At 38.8% G+C, this 15,594-nt stretch overlaps 1 protein-coding gene across 1 annotated transcript in view; it reads left to right on the top strand.

Annotated features, from left to right (window-relative positions):
• The first annotated feature begins 379 nt into the window (after window positions 1–379).
• Window positions 380–15,594, top strand: part of CFAP44 (cilia and flagella associated protein 44) — a 111,654-nt gene continuing 96,439 nt past the window's right edge. Inside the window, exons 1-7 of the mRNA XM_059063672.2 lie at window positions 380–477; window positions 1,169–1,321; window positions 1,817–1,976; window positions 6,326–6,488; window positions 8,511–8,613; window positions 12,169–12,385; window positions 14,080–14,194. Of these exons, the coding sequence (XP_058919655.1) occupies window positions 381–477; window positions 1,169–1,321; window positions 1,817–1,976; window positions 6,326–6,488; window positions 8,511–8,613; window positions 12,169–12,385; window positions 14,080–14,194 (1,008 nt within the window). The 5' untranslated portion in view covers window position 380. The remainder of the gene's footprint in view (window positions 478–1,168; window positions 1,322–1,816; window positions 1,977–6,325; window positions 6,489–8,510; window positions 8,614–12,168; window positions 12,386–14,079; window positions 14,195–15,594) is intronic.

Raw genomic sequence — 15,594 nt, forward strand, 5'->3', positions numbered from 1 at the left:
ATGATGGGAGGAGGAAGAGGAGGGGATGAACCAAAGGAAGGATGGCAAAGGGTTAATTTTAATGTGGAGCATTTAGAGAAAAGATAGGCTTGGGTGGTGTTTCACTGTGGAATTCTGGAAAACCAGAGGGCACCAGGATGACAAGTTTGCCTGGAGGAAGGGGATATCTGACTATATTTTGCCATTCTACAGCGGTCTCTGATGGTGGCTGTGCCCTCCATCTGGTGAAATCATTTCTGATACCTTGCAGACATACAGATTGTCAACACACATGGTGTTTGGGGCTCATGGAATTTGTTTAGGGGGAAAAACATCTGTTAATGATTTCTATTTTACAGCTCTACCCCTTTCTCTGTCTCAATTTTGTGCTTACAGAGAAAATGGAGGAACCAGATGATCAGGATACCAATGGCGGGAAATCAGAGAGATCAAAGAGTGATGGAAGGCAGTCTCATTCTTCTAGATCTGCATCAAAATGTGAGTAAAGATTATAATATACACTCAGGGTCCTGATTATTAAATTGAGGTAAAATAATTTTAAAGAGTGCATATCTAAGTTTATACGACAGAAAGGTTGACTTGTTTAATTCCCTTACTAAACTCTAAGTTCTTTAAGAGCAGACTCTATTTTTTAATCATTTTATCTCTAGTCCTGGAACACAGAAGTTACTATCATCTCTATGTTGATAATGACCCATCTTCACATCTGGTCTGGCTCCTTCCTGTAGGGTCTACAAGGTCTTTAATGGGATTCTCTAATACAGTGTAGTGGAAAGAGAGCTGGACTTAAGTTTTGAGTCCTGGGCCTACCACTTAGAGATGCTTGATCTTGGATAAATTATTTCACCTTTCTGAGCCTCAATTTTCTCACCCATAAAATGATCATTGTGAGCTGTTTGAGGATTAAATTGGATAACAGATGTGGAAGGATATCATAGATTGCAGATAGAAGGGAAAGTGAAGAATTTTGTAATAGGATTTTTAAAAGATGACTGTCTCTTTCTGTCTGGGCATCATGGTGTTAGGTGGCTTAGTGGAATATTGACATTTTTAGTTCTAATCCAAATTTAGAAATTATTTAATGTTTAAGAATGTTTAATTCAAATTTAGAAATTATTTAATGTTTAATTCAAATTTAGAAATTATTAAAACAAATTATTTTGAATAGCCGCTATGAAAGAGGATTACAAATCTGTTGAAGATACAGGCGAAACACTTACTGAAGGGGAAGAATCATATTTAGGGGACAATGAATCCGATGTGGAACATTTGGAAGGAAGTTCAAGTTCATTTCAAGATGATTATGTGGAAAGCACTGGAAGTAAGTATTAATAGTTTTCTATCAGTACTTGTCACTGTTTTAACTGAACAGTTGTAAATCCATAAAAGAAATGGTTTCAGGAAGTGTGGAGGTGATAAAAGAAAGAGCATCAAACATATCCCGATAGGGTGGTTTAGCAGCTCTGGAGTTGCGTATTCTGAGTATCACATACTCTCATACTGGGTTTTTCTGGGGAGTGGGATTGTCTAAGGAGTGATCTATCCCACGTTAGTGAGACTAACTATCCCTTAGAACTGACCGTGCGCTGTTCTTTGAGACTGCTGGAACCATGTAGGGCTAGGTGTTCACCCCAATGCACACAGGCGTGTTGCCTCTTCTTCCATGATCACTTGTGGGTGGCATCCTATGTCCGGGCCGGAAGTAGTAGTTACTGCTAGAGTATTATGGGCTATGTACATTCCTCCTGTCCTCATGAAATACGATTTTAAGACTGACCAGACACTCTTCTTAGTTAATATATTTTTAATTTTTTAGAATCTCAGTACATGGAAACTCCTGTCCCAGATGCAGAAGAGGCAGAGGAGGAAGTTAAGAAGAAAATATCAGAAAGCTTCTTCTACGATTATATGGAGCTTGCTTCGATGCCTTTTGTGACTCCGGATTCAAACATACCGCTGGATCTTCTTACGCTTGTGTATCCACTCCAGTTACATATGTATAATCTTGGAATTTCAGCTTTTTAAGTCAGGGGTTGGCAAACTGCAGCCCATGGACCAAATCTGGCCTCTGGTCTTTTTCCCTAAATAAAGTTTTATTGGAACACAGCAATGCTCATTCATTTACATGAAGTCTATGCCTGCCCTCACACTACAAGGGCAGATTTAAGTAGTTACAACAGAAATGATCTGGCCCACAAAGCCTAAAATATTTACTACCTGACCCTTTACAAAAAAAGTTTGCCAACCCCTATCTTAGGTAATTCTAAGAAGCTTAAGATAGAAATGCTTGATCTTAATTTAAACTAAGCTTTTGTTAGCTTTTGTTAGATGCCAAATAACCATAAAGAGATATAATGCTTTTCTGGCTGTCCTTTCAGGAGATGTGATGTGAAGGAGACCAGGAGGCCTCTTATCCCCATTTATCTCTACCAGATTGGCACCCCTTTTTCTTTTTTTTTTTAAATTTTATTTATTTATTTATTTTTGGCCGCGTTGGGTCTTCGTTTCTGTGCGAGGGCTCTCTCCAGTTGCGGCGAGCGGGGGCCACTCTTCATCGCAGTGCGCGGGCCTCTCACTGTCGCGGCCCCTCCCGTTGCGAAGCACAGGCTCCGCGCACGCTCAATAGCTGCGGCTCACGGGCCCAGCCGCTCTGTGGCATGTGGGATCTTCCCAGAGCAGGTCCCGAACCCGCGTCCCCTGCATTGGCAGGCGGACTCTCAACCACTGCGCCACCAGGGAAGCCCCCATGGCACCCCTTTTTCAATGCCTGTTAAGTTAAAATCATTGATCTCCCTGCTTGAAATGCTGACGTAGCCTTTGTCAGGCATTAGTGCTTTCACATTATTTACCAGATGAGTTACAGAGAAAGACAACCCTGAGGAAGTGGGCACAATATAACCCATTTTAATAGAAGAATAAGAGTCTGTGAAGAAAAGTCAAAGTGGGATGATTAACAAGGGGATTTAGGGTTTGCCATCACTTTATGATGTTAGGCTTGTGAGGTGCTAGTTAGGAGACAATTTCCATTAAGGCCCTTGGTTAGCAATTTAGCATGCCTACCCTCAGAAGGGCAGTGGTTATGATCGCATGGCCTAGACACTGACTGGCCCCTCATAAAAGGGGTGCTGAGAGGGGAAGAGCAGTGTACTTCCCGACTCAGTTTTGCTTTTTATGTAAAAATGGAACATGTTATTGTTATTATATCTTCTAACTTTATTTCGATCCCAGATGTAACTAAAACTAATTCACCCCGAAATTTGTAACCTGGAGTTTTCTCTCTTGAGGGCCTTTTTCTTTCCTTTGTGGCGTTTGGACAGGTTACCGATAAAAGTTATGCTGTTGGCCTTCTAGTCAATTTTGTTCAAATGAAGTGGTTTATTAGTCACCTAGAAGCTTTTCCTGAAATGCACGTGCTCTGATAGCTTCCTGGACCTGCTGCTTTATTTCCATGTGGAGAGGGGCTTGGGTATGTGTACTCTGAAAAAGCTTCTCGGGTGATTTTGATTGTGCTGCCTTCTCCCAGCTCTCAACACTGGGGATTTCATGCTCCCGAATACAAGGATCTCTGTATTAGAGAGATACGCCTCGTCTGTAAATAAGGGAGTCAGAGCGATCTTGACGTTTGGCTCAGTGCATGAATCCTTTCTACTCATGCTGGAGGAGTGGCTGTATAAGCTATGGACTTGTCTTGAACACTTTCAAAACCAGGGCAATTACAAAGCAGCTTATCCCATTTTTTAATAGCTTACATTATTAGAGAGCTCCTCCAGGCCTTGAATTACAATCTGCCTTTCTGGAATGTCTTGCATTAGACTTATTCCTACTCTCTAGAGATGAACAAATATAATCTCTATTTCTTATGAGAAGCTGTAAGAAGTCTGCTCTCATGTATCCCCATATACCCTTTAAATTCTTTATCTACTTCAGTTTTAACATTTGTGTCTTCTAAGTCCATCAAGAGGGCTTCCCTGGTGGCGCAGTGGTTGGGAGTCCGCCTGCCGATGCAGGGGACACGGGTTCGTGCCTCAGTCCGGGAAGATCCCACAAGCCGCGGAGCGGCTAGGCGCGTGAGCCGTGGCCGCTGAGCCTGCGCATCCGGAGCCTGTGCTCCGCAACGGGAGAGGCCACAACATTGAGAGGCCCGCGTACTGCAAAATCAATCAATCAAGAAAGTATAATTTATAAAATATCACCTAAACCACAGCATAATTTATAGAAGACACTAAACAGCACTTAAGACAGTGTTTAAACACCATTTTAAAGTGGAGGTCCTAGATGTACATGGACAAACAGCGAAGGTCCTGGGCCTTTGATAGGAAGTTAAGAATAGGTGCCAAAAGAGAGGATGAGATAAAACAGAAGGGAGGTGAAGGTATGTCAGAATACATTTTAACATTTTCAGAGCTCTGCTTAGGGACTGCCTTGTCCTCTGGGGTTAAAAGGGAAAGATCAGACTCTAGTTATTCATTCATGCATTCATTCATTCAACCGAATAGGCTCAAGACCCTGTGGTAGGCATTCCAGGAAACAGATGAATGAGAAGCAGTCTCTGCCCTCAAGCAGGTTGTGATTGATTTAGAGGGAAAGTGTTTGACAAACTACAATCTAACCCATTTCTGCATTTGAAAGGGCCTTCAATCAAAACAGCAGCAAGTAAGAGGGAGTTTTCCCCTGAAATTACAGATGATATTATTAGATAAATGATCATGTCTCCGATTCTCTACTGTCATCCAAGTTAGTGAAGGGATGGTAGCCCACTTCTACCCTCATAGTTAGACATTCTTCTAGCCCTAGTATTACACTGGCACCTGGGAAAAGGGAAGGGAGAGAAGGAAGAAGGAAAGGTGAGAACAGTGGTTTAGGGAGAGGGAAAAAGAGGGTAGGCAAAACTTCCTGCCCCATACCAGGCTCTGTAAAGATAAGGGGCTGTAGACTCTACTCTTTATTTGTGAGGCGGCCCCAGATATTCTCCATGAGGGCAGAATAGCTTCATCTAGATCTTGGATCACATATTCGTTTGCATTTCTATATAAGATTCAATTTTAGGCATTAATGTCTTTTAAATTTATAAAATTCCTTTTTCTTGTACAAATGCCCTGAAATGTTCTCTCTCTCTTTTTCAATTTAACTATGAGGCAATGAGATAGGTATAGTTACTTGTAGTTAGTTATAATTTATATATTCTTCATAATTCAAATTGCATTAATTAAAATTTGCTCTTCCTTTTTTATATTCTACATATTGTTCTTGTTAAAAGTTTTGTATAATTTCTTTCTCTGAAAATATTTACTTATAAATAAGGGGAATCGTCTAAAATCAGATTGAAAAAACAAAACAAAAACGAGGGCTCAAGAAATAAGGATTGCTCCAGTGATCCTTCAACATTTGTGTTCAGCAATGAATTCTTGGAAAATAAGAATATATCTACTTATGATACACTACATAATATATTTCTTTGGCAAACTAATTTTTTAATAGGTTGATCTCATTTAATTATTACACTTATATCTTGGGTTATATTAATTTGAGCTTGAATATAATAACAAACTACACTTAAAAAATGGTTTATAGCTCAGTTTTTTAAACCTCTGTTTTGAATTAATGCAGTTTTACTCTATAGCATAAACTCACACACACGTATATACTCATATGTACACCCATACATACTAATAATCTTGGAAAGGAAATGTTAGCCTATTTATTTTATATACTTATATATTATGTAGTCAATTTTTATAATTTTTCATATAATTAAATTTCAATTATATTTATGTGAATTTATTGCAGTAGTCACATTGTCACTGGTGTGTCAGAATTTTACAAACATGTCAGAATTTTAAACATCTTGCCTTTCAGCATCAAGGAAGAGGCCTACAGGATCCTTTAACTATGTTCAGTCAGCAAACTGGACAGGCTTTGCGAGTACAAAGATGGCAAAGACAGACTTTCTGTCACATTATAATGTGATTTAGTTTTAGCAGGAGAGAGGAAAATGAAATTATTTAGGGGACTGCTTTGCTCTCTATAGTACCCAAATAGAAAGTTTATTTTTTATTGCAAACAAAATTAATGTGCTTTCAGGGTTTTCCTAGGAAAACTAAAATATTGACTGAATCAGAGTATGAGAATTTTCACCTAATTTAAAAAAAAAGATTACATTAGTAATACAGTAAATAACTCTGAGTTTCAGCATAAAATTCAACTACTTCAACCCTGGATCTTTATCTAAGGGTATGGGTTTTAAAAATATATTCATTTTGTTACTTTCCCCCTCTCTAGGATGGTTATGTTGTTTCACTTGTTTTCCTTTGCAACTTTCCCTCAGACATTCCTTTGGTTATGAATGCAGAAAGCGGGCCAATCTACAACTTCTGGACAGCAATATGGTGTTGTATATAGCTGGGAACCAGCTGATCTTTCTGAATTTGAAAACCAAGGAACAGACCTACCTGCGAAGTAGCAGTGGCAGAGGAATTGGTGTCATTGGGGTATGCCTTTAGTAACTTAGAAAACAAAAATCCATCCCTGTGTCTGTTTGTTCTGTGGACCAGCCAGGCTGTGAGGAGGGATTACATGAGATGCACAGTAGTCTTTATTCTAAGGCATTTTCAATTCACGATTACAACCACTACGTTCACTGACATTAGCTCCATGCAATATTATACTATTATATTAACGATATTATCGTCTCATTTTGCAGATAAGGAAACTGGGGCTAATAGAGTTGAGTGACTTTCCCATAGTCGTGCAGGTTTTTCACATTAAATGCTATGTTGCTATTCTGCAAAAATACTGAGATGAATAACACAAATGATAATTCACATAATAATTAAAGCTAAGTGCCAGATAAAATGTAAGTAAAGAGTTGAACATTAGGAAATGAAGCATAAACTGTACATTCAGTAGTTTCAAGCAGTTGACAAAAAGATCTGTGTGTGATTTCGAGTCTGTCTTCATTCCTCCTCAGGTGTCTGTCTCCATCAGTCATTTTCTTTCTTGTATCTTCAGCCTTTACTTCCTTAGACATCGTCAGCATAAAAGCATACTAAATCAACTTGTTCTCATTTTAAAAGGCCCCTCTCTGGGAATTCCCTGGTGGTTCAGTGGTTAGAACTCCGCACTTCCACTGCAGGGGGCGCGGGTTCAATCCCTGGTCTGGGAATTAAGAAACCGCAAGTCGTGTGCACGGCCAATTTAAAAAAAAAAAAAAAAAAGAGGCAAAACCAAAAAGCTAGGTATATATACACAAGTACATGCTACGGTGGCACCAGCTGTTGCAAATATTCACGGGCCCGACATGAAGGCTCTGTGGAGAAAGTCGGTCGGGATCATCGCAAAGTACCATGAGCCCTGAGGTCCCCCACATTTGCAGAGGACTGAGCAACATCTAGCCCGCTTATTTTTCTATCACTTAGTGGCCAACGACAGTTTTGAAATGTCCATTTTTCTATTTTGTGGCACGATAATTTGGTTTGAGGTCAGTAGTTAGGGGTGTAGTGTGAACAAGAATGCTAACCCTAAACCTCACCCTCCTGGACCTTGAGTGCCTGTGTGTCGGTGGGGCTCTTCTCCGTGTGTGCTGGGGCTGCTGGTGACCAGACAGTGACAGAGACCTTCCTCCACTGCCCATGTCACTTCAATTTTTCTGAAACAGTTATCCATTTGTGGATGAGAAATGCTCTTGTGAGGCTATGAGAAAGCCATGAGAAATGTGGTTTGGGGCATATAAGCTCTCTTCCAGAAAAGACAGGGTGAATTTCTGTGTTGAGTGTAAAGTAAATGTCTTGCTTGTTCTAGGTCTCCATTAAAAATAAAGCAAAACACCAAATGCAGGGTAAGCAATTCATCTAACTTAGTTGTTCTCAAAGAGTGGTCCCCAGATTCAGCATCACGAGCATCACCTGGGACATTGTTAGAAATGTAAATGCAAAATATCAGGTCCCAGCCCCAATTTACTGAATCAGAAACTCTAGTATTAAAGCTTGCAATCTGTGCTTTAATAAGCCCTGCCTGTCGGGCTTCCCTGGTGGCGCAGTGGTTGAGAGTCCGCCTGCCGATGCAGGGGACACGGGTTCGTGCCCCGGTCCGGGAAGATCCCACATGCCGCCGAGCGGCTGGGTCCGTGAGCCATGGCCTCTGAGCCTGCGCGTCCGGAGCCTGTGCTCCGCAACAGGAGAGGCCACAAAAAAAAAATAAGCCCTGCCTGTGATTCTGATGCCTGCTAAAGATTGGGAACCACTGTTCTAGCTCTTCTGATGGCAATTTAAAAAATTGTAGAGTTAAGACATGACTCTCTTAATGAAAGTAAAACTTAAAATGAGTATTCTTCTAGTTTTCAGTTTAAATTATATCCATTGTCAAGTATTTATTAGATGCCCAGTTTTGAGTTTTCTATTAGAGTGGATCCTAATAAACAAATTATAAAGTAACAGATGCTAAATACGTATTAACTGAGCGATTTATATGATAATCTCCCTTTCAGTGCATTAGTGAGATTTTATCTTTTATAGGTTCACCCCAAAAAAACTTACTTCACAGTAGCAGAAAAAGGCGTTTTCCCAAAGATTATCATTTATGAATATCCTTCTTTGAGGCCCTACAGAATACTTCAAGGTGAGTCTAGTAGAATCTTTAAAATATCTCATGTTTAAGGTTAACAACACTTTGAAGATGTAACATTATTGTAGCAGTCAGGGTCCTCCAGAGCAACACAGCTGGTGGGAGATAGAAGAGAGATTTATTTGAAGGAACTGGCTTATGTAATTATGAGGGCTGGCAAATCTGAAGTTTGTAGGGCAGGCTAGCAGGCTGGAAATTCTTGGAAAGGAATTGATTCTACATCTAAGGGTAGAACTTCTGCTTCCTCAGGGAAACCTTAGTTCTGCTTTAAGTGCTTTCACCTGATGGGATGAGGCCCACCCAGGTTACCAAGGTTACTTGGTTACCAGGTTACTTAACTGATTATAGTTGTTGACCACATCTACAAACTATCTTCAGAGCGACATCTAGATTAGTGTTTAATTGAATAACTGGGTACTATAGCCCAACCAAGTTGACACATAAAATTACCATGACAATTATCTTATAATTCTGTTTTCCATATAATTAATTTCAGTAGTCAATTTTAAAAAAAGATTTTATTTTTCAGAGCAGTTTTAGGTTTACAATAAAATTGAGAGGAAGTTTCAGAGATTCCCACATACCCTCTCCCCTCACCCATGCTTAGCCTACTCATTATCAACATAACTCATCAGAATGGTACATTTTTTACCAAGGATGAGTCAGATGTTAACAGTCACAATTACCCAAAGTCTATAGTTTCCCTTAGGGTTCACTTGTGGTGTTCTGTATTCATTTAGACAAATGTATAATGACATATATCCATCATTATAACATCATTCAGTATTCTGAATAGGAGTTTTCCCAAAGCCTGTCCTAAATATCATCTGTGCTCTGTCTATTCATAACTCCCTACCCTCTTTGGCAACCACTGAACTTTTATTGTCTCCATAGTTTTGCCTTTTCCAAAATGTCATATAGTTGGAATTATACAGTATGTAGCCTTCTCAGATTGGCTTCTTTCACTTAGTAATATGCATTTAAGCTTCCTCCTTGTCTTTTTTTTTTTTTTTTTTTTTGCGGTATGCGGGCCTCTCACTGTTGTGGCCTCTCCCGTTGCGGAGCACAGGCTCCGGATGCACAGGCTCAGCGGCCATGGTTCACGGGCTTAGTTGCTCCGCGGCATGTGGGATCTTCCCGGACCAGGGCACGAACCCGTGTCTCCTGCATCGGCAGGCGTATTCTCAACCACTGCGCCACCAGGGAAGCCCCCTCCTTGTCTTTTAATGGCATTGATAGTCCATTTCTTTTTAGTGCTGAGTAATATTCCATTGTCTGGATGTACTACATTTTATGTATCCGTTCCCCTATTAAGGGGCATTTTAGTTGCTGTCATTCATTTCAGTTACATATAAGCTTATATATAAGCATTCATTTCACTTACATAAAGCATATGTATATACACACACAGAGACATAAGCATACATAATCAAATACATTATTGCTTTTATTTTGAACAGTTATGTTACATCAATCAAGAATAAGAAAAATGAAAGTTTTATTTTACTTTCATTTACTCCTTTGATTCTCTTCCTTTATGTAGATCCAAGTTTCTGACCCATATTATTTTCCTTCTTTCTAAAGAACTTCTTTTAACATTTCTTGCAAGGCAGGTCTCCTGGCAACAAATTCCCTCAGTGTTTGTTGGTCTGAGAAAGTCTTTATCAGGCACATCTGAAGGATAATTTTGCAGGGCGTAGAATTCTAGGTTGGTGTTTTTTAGGTAAGATTTTGTCTCCCCTCTTCCACCACCCCCCCCAGTATTTTTTTCTTTATCTTTCATTTTCTGTAGTGTTTCTGGGAATTTATCCTGGTTGGTGATCTCTGAACTTCCTGGATCCGTGGTTTGGTGTCTGACATTAATTTGGGAAATTTCTCAGTCATTATTGGTTTAAATATTTCTTATGTTCCTCTTTCTTCTCCTTCTGGTATTCCCACCACACATACGTTACACCTTTTGTATTTGTCCCACAGCCCTTGGATATTCTGTTCTGTTTTTATCAGTCTTTGTTCTCTTTGCTTTTTGGTTTTTGAAGATTCTATTGAGACATCCTGTAGCTAAGAGAGTCTTTCCTCAGCTGTGTCCAATCTAGTAATGAGCCCATCAAAAGTATTCATTTCTGTTACAGTGTTTTTTTTTTTTTTTAATCTCTAGCATTTCTTTTTGGTTCTTTCTTAGGATTTCCAACTCTCTGCTGACATTGCCTATCTGCTCTTATATGTTGTCTACTTTATCTGTTAGACCCGTTAGCATATTAGTTATAGTTGCTTTAAATTCCCAATATGACAAGTCCAACATCTATGCCATGTCTGGTTGTGCTGCATGCTTTGTGTCTTCAAACTGTCTTTTTTTGCTTTTTGGTATGCCTTGTAATTTTTCCTGGGTAGCCAGACATGATGTACTGGGTAAAAAGAACTGCCTTATATAGGACTTTAGTCACCTGGTGGTAAGGCGTGGGGCAGGGGAAGCATTCTCTAGTCCTGGGATTAGGTCTCAGGTTTTGGTGAGCCTATGCCTCTAGACTGTGAACTTCACAAATGTTTCTCAGCATTTTTCTCCCCCCTTAGGTAGGACAGGATGGCTAGAGTGGGCTGGGTTGGTTATTTCCTTCTCCAGGTCAGTTAAGCTTTGATAACACTCCAGCCGGTCAGGCTCTGGTTAATTAGTTTCCCCTGAGTGCAGACCTTATTAAGAAGAACAGGGGGCTCTTGGGTATTTCAAAATGGTTCCTTTTCCCCTCCTTCTGTTGGAAGCCTGGGGGGATTTTTCTAGATATTTTTACTTTAGGAATCTGGTCAACTCCTGGAGGTAAATCTCATAATAGTGTTGGGGCCACCTTATGACTGGGTCCCCCTGGAGTTTTTAATTCTCAGACTTGTCCACACTGAGCCTCCAGCAATTCGTCAGTTAGAGTTCATGTTTTACTTCCCGGGCAGTGGTTCCTTGAGCTGTTCTGGCTGTTTCTGCTTGGAAGCCTCTGCTCTGGTGAGTTGCAAATCCCTGTATTTACCTGGTGGTCTCTCCATTTTGGGGGGCAGGGGTTTGCCCTGGTTCCTTTCTTCTCGTATAGATCCAAGAAGAGCTGTTGATTTTTCAGTCTGTTCAGCTTTTTACTTGTTGTTAGGATGGAACGGTGATTTTTTTAGCTCCTCACATGCATAACCAGAAAGCTGAAGTCATCAATTTTTACTTCGTGAAATTTTCAGCGACAGATTTTAAATTGATTTCTCTCTGCTGTCTAACATGCTTTTGTGTCACCCTTCCCCACTTCATAAAGTAGAATGTATTCTCAAAGTGTTTTTCTCATGCAAAGTGTGATTAAGATTTCTTCCCCCTCCCCCCTCCTCCCATATCATGTAGTTCATTCTACAGCCAAGGGTGATGAGTGATTTTGGAATTGTTTCTTTAGGGGAGTCTTGGCATTCTTCTACCAGTGCACACCACTAAGGGTGCTCTCTCTCTCCTTTTTAAAATTTAAATAATACACTTTTGAAAAGTAAGTGCTGTCTGTGTTCATTAGACTTGCATTCATCTTTTCATCCTTTCAGGTGGGACTGATCTGGCCTATGCATATGTGGACTTTAACTGCGATGGTACCTTGCTGGCCTCTGTTGGTGGCAACCCTGACCACACACTGACAATCTGGAATTGGAAAGAAGAGCAGCCCCTACTGAGGACAAAAGCTTTTTCCCAGGAAGTTTTCAAGGTTACTTTCAATCCTGAAGATGACCAGCATCTTACTACATCAGGATCCGGCCACATCAAGTAGGTTGCGTGACTGATACAGGTGCTAGTCGTTTATTGTTAGGGTCTTTTCTAAGAGGATTGACCAGCTGGAGACAATTTTGCTGATGTTGTTAACAGGATAATTTTTAAATGTGTTATTTTAAAAACTAACTGTTGTGCAGCTTTTCTAGTTGGGTATGGAGATTTTATTACTGAAAACAGCATAGATAAAAGAAGAGCTTTTGAATTTTACTTGCTGCCTTTTTGTAGGCTTCACTTCCTAAGAGAGTTTGTATAATGTCTTACTAACATTGGTGTGCTGTGTCCAAGTTCATATTGAGCTTTCATATCCACTGTTCAATGTGTTGTAGCGATACTATGAGATGGATAAGTCAACTTGGTGTCTCTGAACTCAGTCTTCACTTGTAAAATAAGAATTATAACAGAACCATTCCTGATGCAGGACCCTCAATACTAAATGGTAACATAGCCTACTCTTGATCTCAGGTCTCTGGGCGTTTTCCACTATATTATACCCTTTGTTCTTTGTTCAGGATGGAATTGATTTTATCCTTTATTTAACAGCCTTCTAGCACTACTCTCGAGCTGCCCTTAACTTGATTCCCAGTGTCTCTTTATGAGAAAGATGTTTTTTAATCTACCTTAAATTCTTTTCATTCCAATTTAAGTCTGGTCCTTTTGAAATATAGAATAATTGAACAGACTTTTAAATCTTGGGGGAATTGTCAACTAACTCTCTGCTGACTATAGGTTTAAAAATTCTAATTTTTCCATTGCTTACTAGAGTGCATATTTTCTATGTACTATGTCTGGGGAAAAATAGACCTTGAACAATTTCATGTGTGGTGTGCTATAAAAGAAACGGAGGAAATGGAAACATATGATCAGGAGACCTACAACAGCCTTGGAGAGAAGGGTGTTGGTCATTTAGGCTCTTGGCTTCATATTATTGGCTTGTTGATACTGTCCATTATCTATTCTACATCCAGTTGGTAGGCCAGGTTCTTTCTTTTTTCTACATGGTTTTCATCATTCTGACTATTCATTTGTTTAGATTATGAATAACAGAATATTAGTAACTTAACACTTATTGCCTTTATATGCTAAGCACTGTTCTAAAAGAGTTTTTCAACAATTTCATGAGGTTGGTGCAAATAATATTCTCATTTTACACATGAGCGAATGAAAGTACAATGTGATCAAGAAAATCACTCAAAGTTACACAACAAGTAAATTAGAACTTTTGGAAAACTTTTATATCCTCTAAATGGTACTATGCAGTAGAACTTTCTGCTAGGGTGGGAGTGTTCTGTGCTGGCCAATCTAGTAGACAGTAACCACATGTAGCTATTGAATACTTGAAGCTGGTCAGTCTGAATGAAACACTGATGTTTAAATTTTATTTAATGTTAATTACTTTAAGTCTAAATTAAAATAGTCAAACGTGTAGCTATTGCATATGACAACACAACTCTAAAATGTAAGATCTGCAAAGGCAGGGAATTTTTTCTTTTTGGACTATTTTGCTCGATGCTGAATTCATATTGCCTAGAACTTTGCCTGACAGGTAGTTGATACTTAATACATTTTAATTGAATGAATGGATAAATGAAATAATATTTGACTATGAAATATGTAAATATTTGGGTGATATTAAAATTAAAATAAATAAAATTTCTTTGAGGTACATTGAGGCTCTTATTTGTTGGCAGGTTCTGGGAAATGGCTCTAACATTCACTGGCCTCAAGCTTCAAGGTTCATTGGGTCGATTTGGCAAAACAGCCACTAATGATATAGAAGGTTACGTGGAGCTCCCAGATGGGAAGGTGAGTACAGCTACTATTCTACAATAATGAAATTATTGAAATGAAATGAAGTGATATACATATATGAAAGCAGTCTAAAAAGCACTGCCAATATTGGCAATAACAGATACTATAATTGCAAATATAATGAGCATTTAATTTTGCCTTTTCAGATTATCAATTTTAATTCTGTGAAATTGTCATAATCCACATGTACATATCATTTTGTCTTTACTAAATATTATATACACATATAAAGTATGCGAGCATTTTCATATATTAACATAGTGACTTACTTGTCACTTTTAACTATGTCATGGAGTTGCAATGTTTATAGTGTTTATCTTTCCCTTCTCTTTTCTTTGCCATGATCCTCCAAGAGGACTTACTGGATCAAAGGTTATATACAGTCTTGTGGCTTTTGTTTTTATTACCAAATTATTGTTCAGGAAGATTGAGCCACTGTATAGTGACATCTACAACACTGCAATTTTAATCTGTTAGTTTCTTCTTTTCTTATAAAATTTATAGACATATTGCCTATAGGATCAGTTCTCCATTAATATCGTATAAGGCTTCCTATTAGGATGAGTTATATCGTAGTATTTGTGGTCATCTCAGTTATAAGTAAATGCTAACATACAAATGTTACTCTGAGGAACCAAATGGTCTAGTCATTCCTTAGTGGAATATTCTTAATTTGAAATCATAGTGTATGGTAAGAAATAAAAAGTCTTGGGTGCTGGCTAAATTATAAATTATATATCCAAACCTGTAAGATGATAATAAATCATTTCCGCTTCAAATTCTGTAAGAATTAAGCTAAGATAAAGATCATTAAAAACATGGTATGAGATATATCTGAAAAAGGTTCAGTAGAGTTTGTGTAGAGGTAGGGGAGAAAAGAACCCATTTTAAATGAAAGAGCCACAAAAGGAAATATTTAGAGTTAGAAGTAAATATTATATATTTAGAGGATTAATTGGAGTACTCATGTTGGGAAGGAGTGGGAAATGAGATTCAGAAGTATGGTGGAGCCCTAGTGTACAAGGGCTTGAACAGCCAGGCAGAACTATTAGGTTCTGGAAGAGTAGAGTTGCAAATGAAAGAAGTTATATATAAATTTGGCCACAAATGCCAAGCATATTAGAAGGGAAATGTGGAGTCAAGGAGATGAGCTCAGAAGGAAGATACTGCTTTTATGTAAGAAGAGATGGTGAGAGTCTGGACTCTTCTCAGGGCAAATGAAAGAGGGAAGCTAGACATGAGTGACATTTCAGAAAGAAATGCCTTATAGGCTTTGGTGACTTTTGTTGTCTTTAGTTACTGGACAGAAAAAAAAGAAGTCTAAGTAAAGACAAGTGGGCTGAGGATTAATAGGTAAAATAGGTAGACTGGAGAAGTAGAAAAGACTGAGTAAG

This window comes from Kogia breviceps, chromosome 5, assembly GCF_026419965.1.
Source record: "Kogia breviceps isolate mKogBre1 chromosome 5, mKogBre1 haplotype 1, whole genome shotgun sequence".
NCBI classification, from domain to species: Eukaryota; Metazoa; Chordata; class Mammalia; order Artiodactyla; family Physeteridae; genus Kogia; species Kogia breviceps.